Here is a 10,792-nt window from a genome sequence, read left to right as displayed (position 1 = left end):
CGGCCAATTGTGCCTACCTCTGCGGCTATAGAGTAGCTATAGCTCCCTTTATTGATTCTCAATAATCAATTGTGTTTACAATAGCAGTTTCTATTACTATGTGCCCTCGCACACCGCCAAATTGCGGCGCACTTGCACACCACCCAATTGTGGCGCACTCCGCACACACCTGGTGCACACTAGCCCTGTAAGCCACAATGCCTCCTTTGCTGCCTCTGCTACAGCCATATACTCAGCTTCAGTTGTAGACATGGCCACTATGGATTGAACTGATGACTTCTAGCAAATTGGTCCACCCGCTAGAGTATAGACATACCCTGTTGTAGACCTTCTATTGTCAACATCACCTGCATAGTCGAAATCAACATATCCTACAACTCTTGGATCAACTCGTTTAGCATTGAACATCAAACCACGATCCGGTGTACCCTTCAAGTACCTGAGTATCCACTTGACTGCTTCCCAATGATGCTTCCCCGGTTTAGACATAAACTAGCAAACTTGGCTCACAGCTTGTGCCAAATCTGGTATAGTGCACACCATAGCATACATCAGGCAACCAACTGCACTGGCATAGGGAATCTTCAACATCTCTTCAACTTCCTCAACTGTCTTTGGACACTGTTCCTCCGAGAGCCTAAAGTGATTCGCCAATGGAGCACTCACAACCTTTGCCTTGCTCATGTCGAATCTGGCTAACACCCCTTCAACATACATAACAGAATTGTGGCTTGAAGCAAAAGAAGAATCTTGGGCTTTCAGTAGCCAATCACCCAAGGAAGTGAACAACTTCAAGCCTAACACAATATCCAAATAGCTTTCATGTAGACACAGCAAGAAAAGAACCGCTGCCCTCTGTCAAAATAACAACCAGAGAGCTGTACCTAATATCAGCATTAGAGCATGGCAATTGCAAAAGCAGGTTGGATTTGCCAATCATACAATGAACAGCAGAAACCTTTAAATTTGCCCCTAAGCCAGCTCCAAGACCTGAACTGGATTAAATCAATCACTTTATCAACATCCACATTCCCCTCTTTGAAGATAATTGCATTCCTATGAGACCAAATGGACCAAATGACAGAAATCCAAATTACCCAAGCTCCCAACATTTGCCTCTTTGACCAGCAAAAGGAAATGTGCTGGAGAAAGTGGCCTTCCACTTCCTTGGGTAAAACTGTGGTGATGCCTAGCCACTTGTAGGTAGCCATCCACACATTCCATGCAAACGGACAAGTGAAGAGAAGATGTGAAGAGGATTCCTCAGCATGAAAACACAGCGGGCAAACCACTTCCTCTTCAAGATGAAGCACATGCCTCTTCCTCAAGTTCTCTCTAGTTTGGTTTCTGTCGTGAAGAACCCTCCAACCAAAAGCCAAGGTGTTAGAGGGTGCAGGTATCTCCCATAAATTCTGAAAAATCCTGCCCCTTTCCTCTACGATCTCTCCTTGTAAAACATCATAGGCTGAACTTACTGTGTACATGCCTTCTGCAGCTGCGGTCCAGGTCCAGCTATCAAGAGAGCCCTCATGAAGAGTAGCAGTATTCACAGAAAGCAAAAAAGTCTTGAGCAACTGATTTTCAGGGTCCCTTAGTGGTCTTCTCCACTTGAAATCCCAATTCCAGGTTCCATTAGTCCAGTATCCCATCTTCTTCACATGGTAATTCCCTTGAGTAGAGAGGTGAAACAACCTAGGATACTTGTCAATGAGTTTCCCTTGGTTCAACCAATCATCTTTCCAAAATAGTGTATCATTTCCTTCCCTAAGCTTCCTTTTAATGTTGTCTTCAAACCACATCTCATGGCCTTCAGGAGAACACACCTGGGAAAGATCAAGCCACCAAGAGGAAGGTTTAGAGTGATTAGCGTTACAGTATTTTGCTCTAAGAACTTTACACCAAAGGCTTCCCCTCTCCATCAGGAACCTCCACCTCCATTTACCTAGGAGTGCTAAGTTAAATTTCCCCCAATCCTTGATTCCTAGACCCCATCAAATAATACTCATGATGTTTCTCTTGTGAATGTAGAACTTACATCAATAAGGGTATTGTCCAGCTTCAGCTTGACTGCACCACTCTTGTAAAAAAGCATTTTGCCCATTAAGCTAGGTGTTAATTCATTCAACTTACAGGGCTTCTCTGCATCTTTTGAACCTCCAGTTCGTTTAGAGTTTCATTAACATTTTGTCCTCCAGCACTAGCTGGTTGTTTAGTCATAGGCCCAGTTTGTGGTAAATGAATTAAGAACATACTTTCCTCTGGGTTTTGCTCCAACCAACACTTTGCTCAGAGTAACTATTACAAGAATTGAAGCAGGTTGAAGTTAATATATTTGATTTCTTAAATTTCAGTTTACTCACCAAAAGGCCAAGCTCAGAACATTATGTTAAGTTAAAGGCACTTGCTATTGCATAAGACAAAGATTGCTATTTTCAAATAACATCTAATGTCCAGTGGAAGGATAAATTATGTGAAGTTAAAGCCAGTTGACATCTTATAAATATATTCTACCAGAAGTCCAGAACACTTTGCTGATACTCTATGGATGTAACTAAGACCTCATAATTCTGTAAATGACCATAAGAAATTTTGTTGCTAAAGGTGACTAGCCAGTAGAAGTCACTAGTGGACTTCACTCAATTCCAGTGTTATTAGAATTTCATCAAAGGAACTTTAAAGCTTAATTTTCTTTCTCATTTTGTCAAAACATGGTTCCTGGAATATACCTGGATTTCCAGAACATGATCTTCTCAAGGGAAGTGTTACCAGATGCAAACTGTAATCAGTGGCGGACCTACCACAGGGCTTGGTAGGTCCAATGCCCTGGCTCAAAGTAAAAAAAATACAAATTTCTTTGGACTAGGTAGGTTTTTTGGCCCAAAAAAAAATTAGAGAAAAGACAAATTTATAAGGAAATGCAAAGTTTAGGGACTTAATCATAAAATTTGCCTAGGCTTCCTAAAATTTCTAGTTCCGCCACTGACTGTAATAGTCCTGCAGCAACATTATACAGCCAATAATTCAAGATAAAACAAGGATACAGAATTACACTTCAAATTAACTCACATGAAAAAAATAGAAACAGTAAATGAATGAGACAGCATATTTGTTTAACTCACATTATGAGAATTGATTGCGATCTCTGTATGAACTATGAATGCATTTATAAGAAAAGATTTGTATATGCTAATGTTGTAGACTTGTAGTAGTAAGTAGTAACATTAAGTTGTGAGATCTCAAATTTGATTATGTCACCACAGAAGCTAGAACATTTAACTTCATTGCACAATTCATTTTGCTGCTCAAATCAATTGTGAATATTAACAAGTTCGCTGATGAAGCATGACATGCATGTTCTCTAAAAATAAATAGATAAAAACAGAAACTCTTTCTCTGACAGAATTTACATTGTTTCTCTGTTAGTTTTGCAGAGCATGAAACATAATCTTAGTAAAAGGAATACAATGTCGTCGATGCTTGGCGGTGGACGGTGGTGGCAGTCTGGTAGATTAGGCTCAGTTTACTCTGTTCTTTTCAGAGAGATTTTTTTAGAATTTTTTTTATTGCTTCGTTTCTCTTTTTTGGTTTCGGAAATTCAGTTTTTTATTCAAATTCAGTTTTTTTCCTTCAAAAAGAGATACTGTAAAATATTTATTTATTTATTTTAATCAAATCTATAACATTTAAAATAATGGCTTAATTGCATTCACCACCGACTAGGGTTTGAATCTCATCTCATATGTTTAGTAAAATCTCAGTTAGTGGATAACTCTTCACCGATGGATCTCATTCCGCTCGTATCTATAAGTGAGTCTCTGCTAACATTCTCAACAGGCGCCCCTCCCGATAGCCTAGAGAAGTAATTTAATCCCATTTTTTATCCTCTTAATTTAGATCATCATGATTATTGTCCCCAAAATTTTCTAGTCTTAAAGTCTCTCTACTTTTAAAGTTCAAGGAGTTTAGTCCACCTCTCAATTTTTATATGCATAAAAACATTAAATTTTCATTTTACTTTATAAAAAAGTTATGGCTCATGATGAATTTGATACATGACACAATTGTGAAAGTGAAAAAATTAGAATTTTTTTTGTGAAATTGTTAAGGATTTTGTACATATGAAATTAGAGTTTAAAGGGGTGGGAAATTGTGATTTTTTTGTATGCAAAAGGCAGGGCCGGTCCCGACATTTTGGAGGCCCTGGGCAAATAATAAAAATGGACCCCTAATAAAGAGAAATATCTCTTGGAGATACAACTATCAGATACCGTTATATATTTAACGTTCGAAATTTCATCAAAACCATTATGTTGGTTCGTTTGGCAATTGGTCTCTTGCAACCTGTCGAGGGGTCGCGTGCTCGAATTCAAGCAACGCGACCTTTTGCTTTAATTTTTATTTTTTGGGAAAAGTATAATGTGAATTTTTTTTGGGACCCTTCTTTTTTGAGGCCCTAGACTGTGGACCTGCTTGTATAGGCTCAGGACCGGCCCTGGGAAAAGGAGATAAACAAAATAAACAAGGCATAAAACAAAGCACATGAAAAGCTCTACTCTCATATCTGCAGTAAGAATAGTAAACATAGTAGGTAAAGGGATCTCTCAACCATGACACAACTCCTAAATGTAAAATTAATGAAATATTTTAATCCAGGTGAAGAAGATCGCAGCTATCTCAACACTATACACTAGAATTACACTCAAACCAACATTATGGAGTATGTCAATAGCCTTAGAGACTAACATTGAGCCTTCCTCTGCTAGAAAATATTTTTAATTTTTTAATTGAAATTTAATATTTTAATTTGTGGATTTTTATAAGCCTACAAAGATAGAATTTGAGAGTTTTAAGTAAAATATGATCAAAAGTTTATTAGGAGACTATCACCCATAGTAAAAATTGGAGGAGCAAAAATGCAATTGAGCCAAAAATATGTATGTAAGAACTTACATTCAACTCACTTTTAATAATATAAAAATATACCAATCAACATAAGTATAAATAAAATAAAATAAAATTCTAATCATACGGTCTTGAGTGTGTTGTGTGTTGAAGTCTCAAATTAATTAAAGATATGACTAAAATTGTTTATATAAAGGGTAGAACAGTTCTCATCCCTTAATTGACTTTTGAAGTAAAGTTGGGCATGTCCAAATCCTGAAACAGTTCCTCTATGGACATATTGAGTTTCAATATTATAGTTCAAAATCTTTTTAGAAACTTTTTTGTCGAAATATAAACTATATGTCCGAAATTTCAATGCTCTTCCTCAATTATTAAGTTTCAATTTAGATTATTCAGGTAGTACTAGAGGGAGACTATTGGGGTTGAGATTTGTGTTTGAAAGAATAGCTTACTCCTTTCGTGGGATGTCTATACATGGAAGCCTTAACAGATGAGCGATTTCAATTTCATGAGCTAGTTTTTATCTCCTTGATATCTGTCGCCTCTTAGAGCGAGATTGAAACGTGGAACTCACTCATATCTCTAGAGATACTAACGAAGCAGAAAACAGTCTAGTTGGCATTGGACTTCATCTTCATTGTCACTCAACCCGTATGGAAGACCCTCCTGATCATCAACTTACTCCCATTTTGACTAGGAACTTGTTAGCCTTGTAGTCTTCGTTTGCTTTATTTTCCGATGTACTAAAGAAAAAAAAAATCATGTGATTTCAATCGGGAAAAAATGTTAATAACATTTTCTTACTCTTCTTTTTTTGACTTAGTCTTTTTCTTTTAACATGAAATCCTTGAATTAAAAGGGCTTAGAGCGCAAATGGATATTCAACATTATATATTATTATTGGGCCTGAAAATAACCAACCGGAAGAAGTTTATGCTGGCCCATCTACATGGAGCAATTATTTTAAAAAAACCAGTTCCCATTGACCCAAAAAAACCAGTTCCCCAATATAAATCTTAGCCACTTATTTATTTAATCAAACTACTAGAATTAAGAGTTGGCAAGGCGCGGAATGCAGTTGGACCCTTGTTGTGCTTTCTGTGAATCAGAGATAGAAACGTGTGAGCATCTGTTCTTGAAATGTCCAGCGGTTGAAAGAGTGTGGTTTGCTTCAGACATGGCCATGAGGACGGAAAATTTCGGCTCCATGCAGGCGTTGCTGGCTGCGGTTCTTGAAGAGGACGATGATGACTTCACAGCAGCGGTCCAGCGGTTGATTTACGTCACTTGGGAAGCCCGCAACTCCTTGGTTTTCAATGGTCGACGCTTGGAGGTGGTGGATGTGCTCCGTCGAGCCGCCACACTCATGCCATGGAATGATGGAGTTCAAATTCCAGGTCCGGCCACGGGTTCAAGCTGTGCATCTTGGAAGAGGCCAGAGGTAGGAGTTATTAAACTTAATTTTGATGCTTCAATTAAGAATGGTTTGGGGGGCTTTGGTATGGTGGCAAGAGACTCAAATGGGGAGATTGTAGGGGCTGCTGCTTTATACCCCGTAAATGCTCCTTCTCCTTTGCTTGGTGAAGCTTCTAGTTTCCGATGGGCGCTACAATTAGCGGTGCATTTTGGCTTCCGTTCAGTGTGTTTTGAAACGGATTGTTTACAGCTTTTTGAGTGGTGGAAGAAGGGGAGAACTGGCTTATCTTATTTGGATACTATTGTTAGGGATTGTCGTCTACTAGCTACGGCTTTTAGTTCTTTTAATTTTGCTTTTGTAAGACGCACTGGTAATTTAGTTGCAGACTTTCTGGCTAAGCATGCCTCTGACTTCCCCAATTCTGTTTGGGTGGATGAGGTTCCGCATGCTGTGGATCACTTGGTGATCAATGATGTAATGGCGTCTTCGCCTGTTTTGATTTAATTTAATTGCAGGTCAATTTCAAAAAAAAAAAAGAGCATCCACATTTGATGTTGCTTATAAGTTATATCATTGCTCAATCATAAGTAACTTTGCTTAATTTTTTTTTCATAGAAAAACGTATATGTGAAAAGTTAGTTGCTTAAAAACAATGAATGGTTGCTTCCAGAAATGATAGTTGCCTATGTTGTTTTGTGATTAAAAACTTAAAATACAATAATACTCTCAATGGGTCAACAATTCATTCTATCCTATGGGACCCAATAAAAAAATAAAAAACAATCATAGGAGCATCCAGAATAGTGATTGCTTACTTGATCGAGTTTCTTAATTAACACTATTTTTATGGGTCTAAAATGCTACATGGAATTTGAGCAATCTAAAACAATTCATTTGTTTTTATACTTAAACGGTGGTTCTTAAATTTTTCGATAAGCAACCCATATATTTATATTTTTTATTTCCAATGAAATTGAATTGTTAGTGTAGGAGAGAGAGAAAAAAATATTTTTGATAAAGAAAACGCCTTGAAAATGGCTAAACAACAGTGGTGTTTAATCTTAAACAATGTGCTCCAATTGGAAGAAAAAAATAAAGGTTCTTAACCTTAAGAACTGCATGTTTAAGAACTAGTAACTTCAAGTACTGTTGCAGCTATATATGCGGAGAGGGATATGTATCTACAAATTAAGAAATTTTTGATGCTCTAAGCTAGGATTAATTTTGATACCTATTGATCGATTGAAGAAGTTCACAAGGGAATGAATTGAAAGATCCAGCGACAGTGATAACTCAAAGAAAATTAAAGGGGGGCCGAAAGATACGAGCCAACCTCCTATCTCAAAACAAATTGGATACGAAGGAGAAAACAACATCAGCTAGTGTAGGAGCTGTTGACTTGTTGTGACATGTATTATGTTAATCAAGGCAAGCAATAAAGGCATGAATATATTTTAGTGAGTTAATTGTTAAATTAGGCCTCGTTTGGAAGAGCTTATTTGAGCTTATCTGATAGCACAAGCTCTTATGGCAGTGTTTGTGAGAGCTTATGCAAACAGCTTATGGCCTACCATAAGCTATTTTGAGCTTATTTTCATAAGCTTTCCTGGAAAGCTTATGAAAAAGAGCTTATGCTTATATATAGCTTATTTTCGATTTATTTCAATAAATATTTTAAAATAGCTTATGAATAAGCGCTTATGTCATAAGCACTTATGACCATAAGCGCTTAATTAAGCTGTGTTTCCAAACGGGGCCTTAGTCTTTGATATTGTAGATTTGTAGGTGAGTTTGTTTTTAGTCTTTTGGTGGAAAAATGATATTTAGTGACAGTCATTTTTATAATTATTGGTTGTTTTTTATCGTCACTAAAACATCACTTTCCATCGAGAAACTAAAATCAAACTCGTTTACAAAATTATGGACTAATATATTTTAACATTAACCTTATTTTAATTCTATATTTTTTTAGGTAAGCATTTTAGTTCTATATAACCAAATCAGAATTCGATTCACTCTTTCGGTTCTTATTGAACCATCAACTTATGTGAGTGAAGGTCCGAAGGCCTTTTATCTTAGTGAACTATCAACCTATGTGATAGAATAAGATATACATATATTCCTTTCCTGTAATTAGACAATTAGAGTCCTGTAATTATATTGTGCATAATTAGCTAGTTGACTTTGATTGTATTATTCTTGTATTTATAGCTATTTCAGATGAATGAGAAATCACCCAATTATTTCCATACTCTTACAATTTACTCATGCAAGAATTTAAACTCACACTTGAAAACCCTGCATGTTATAAAGCACCAACAATTTTCTTGTCCTTTTGCTAAGCTAAAAACCGAGGAAGACTTTATTCCACATAAATTGAGACTTGCTATATCACATCAATAAAATTAAATATCATTAATCAATCAGGCACAATAATGGTGCACATTGCACCAGCTTTCTTACACGACAAACAACAATGCCCACTAAAATAGAATGACAAAGAGCCAGAAAAGGATTTGACTTTAGTTTTATGCCCCTTTCTTATTTATATAAGGCTTGATATATATAAACAATTTGTATAAACAGTAAAGCTAGGACACCACATGTACGTAAAAAGCGTGGTATGAATGATGTGAACCACTGAATTTGCCGACGATCGAGTTGAATGATGAATGAAACTTTGTGCTTAAATGCCAGCATGGCACTCAAGTGGGGTCACTGGGAACCTTGACCTATCTTGACAATAGTCATAGATCACATGGTTCATACGAACCCACCTGTACCTTCTGGCTTCAATGGCACTAAGAGCTTGATATTCAGCTCCTTCCCACCAGTTTCTCTGGACATTTGAGGCACAGTTTGCAGGTCCTGGCACTGCGCAACCTTCAATGTCAAAGTCCTTGTAGTAAGCGTAGAATGGTGCTTTGCTCCAATCAATTTTCTCTAAACCACCTCTTGTTGCCCAATTATCTGCTTCCCATAATGTTGAGTACACTCCCATTGCTTGCATCTTTGGGTATGGGATTCCTCTGGCTTCATTGTTCTTGTACACTCTGATAGGAAAATCATCAACATAGAACCTGCATATGCATGCAGTATGTGTTATTTACAATATGTTTCTTAATTATATGTTAAAATTACTTTGCAGAGAAAATATTTAAGTAGTGAACCATGTTTTTCTTAGTTGATGGTGGATGAAGTAATGTATCTTTTATTTACTTACACAATATGGTGATGGTTCCACATGATTGTGTAAGTGTGGAAATCTGCAGAAGGATCGAACCAGAGGTTGACCCTTTGTTCTCTATCACCCTTTCCATGAGCGTAGATGTTTGTTTGAACTGTGTAAGGTTGTCCAGTACGGTTGCCCAAGAACTCAAAATCCAGCTCGTCACGAACAGAGTCAGTGTCAGAGTTCATCTACCAAAAACCAAGAATTTATTAAGTATACATTATAAATTAATTTTAACACATAAAGTACATATAATTTAACATAATTTTTAACATGGTTTATTGTAGAATTGTTCGTTATAACATACATAAAATGCAGTTACTGTGCCAGCTGAGTCTCCAGGGACGAGTTTGATCTTCATGCTAACACGGCCAAACATGTACTTCACCTTGGAAGCAAACCCACATCCTGTAAGAAAAAATTAAGTATTAATTTGTGGTAGATAGTCAACATGTGTTATACAAATGATTGTTTCTTTTGGGGGCAATAATGTATAATATACAGTATTCCAATAATCCAATTCCATGTGATTGAAATGGTTATTTATTTAATCACATTTAGGTATATAAACACAAGAATGTTTTGGACTTTTGGATCACTATGTTAATTGTTAATTACCTGAGTTTGGGTCTAGAGTGAGTTGAATTGCCCTTCCCTGATCAATTTGCTTGATGTGGGACTCAGACCAGGTGACATGAAAGTCTTGCAGAAAAGTGGCTGGTCGTCCCCAAACACACACAGAAGACACTAGAACACATAATGATAACAGAAAAAAGGCACCAGCATTTTTAGAAGGGTAAAAGATGGCCATGGAAATGTGATATGTATATATGTAAGAAAGTTATTGTTGTGGAATGGAAGTGGGGAGAGTGTGTTATTTATACAAGAGATTTGGGTAAGGAAAATAAGGGAGGGAAAAGACTGAACAAGAGATCAGTTCAGCATTGAAATGGAATGCGACAAAACACACCTGAGCTTTCCACACAGCTAATGGCTTGCCGTCAATAGGGCCTACCTAACCCAACAGTTTGTTTGCTTACATGGCGCCTTTAATCCTCCGTTGCCTTATCATTTTCTGAGCGTGTGCGTGAGCATCCTATATGTATGGATGTATCAATGTATCATATATAGTTGTATATATACTTTATAATTTGAGTACAGATAATCAGCTTTAATATGTGAATATATGGTATAAATTGCTAAACAAATTCCATTATTTTCCTTTCTACCTATCTTTG

The 10,792-nt window shown here is 36.8% G+C and overlaps 3 protein-coding genes across 3 annotated transcripts; 1 reads left to right on the top strand and 2 right to left on the bottom strand.

Moving 5' to 3' along the window:
• Positions 1-896: 896 nt before the first annotated feature.
• LOC130712302 (uncharacterized) lies at positions 897-1,919 on the bottom strand. The gene has a single exon (XM_057562141.1). It carries the CDS (start codon positions 1,917-1,919, stop codon positions 897-899), a length of 1,023 nt encoding a protein of 340 aa, XP_057418124.1.
• A 4,163-nt stretch (positions 1,920-6,082) lies between these two features.
• LOC130712301 (uncharacterized) lies at positions 6,083-6,826 on the top strand. The gene has a single exon (XM_057562140.1). It carries the CDS (start codon positions 6,083-6,085, stop codon positions 6,824-6,826), a length of 744 nt encoding a protein of 247 aa, XP_057418123.1.
• Positions 6,827-8,713: 1,887 nt separating this feature from the next.
• LOC130711352 (probable xyloglucan endotransglucosylase/hydrolase protein 7) lies at positions 8,714-10,442 on the bottom strand. The gene is made up of 4 exons (XM_057560927.1): positions 10,173-10,442; positions 9,862-9,962; positions 9,546-9,742; positions 8,714-9,402 (listed from the first exon to the last, which is right to left on the bottom strand). Exons 1-4 carry the CDS (start codon positions 10,363-10,365, stop codon positions 9,009-9,011), a joined length of 885 nt encoding a protein of 294 aa, XP_057416910.1. The 5' UTR covers positions 10,366-10,442; the 3' UTR covers positions 8,714-9,008.
• Between the last annotated feature and the right edge of the window lie 350 nt (positions 10,443-10,792).

The sequence above is a fragment of the Lotus japonicus genome, chromosome 4 (assembly GCF_012489685.1).
Source record: "Lotus japonicus ecotype B-129 chromosome 4, LjGifu_v1.2".
In the NCBI taxonomy this organism is placed as follows: Eukaryota; Viridiplantae; Streptophyta; class Magnoliopsida; order Fabales; family Fabaceae; genus Lotus; species Lotus japonicus.
Note: the sequence above shows the minus strand (reverse complement) of the source record. Positions and strands in the feature narration are given on the sequence as shown.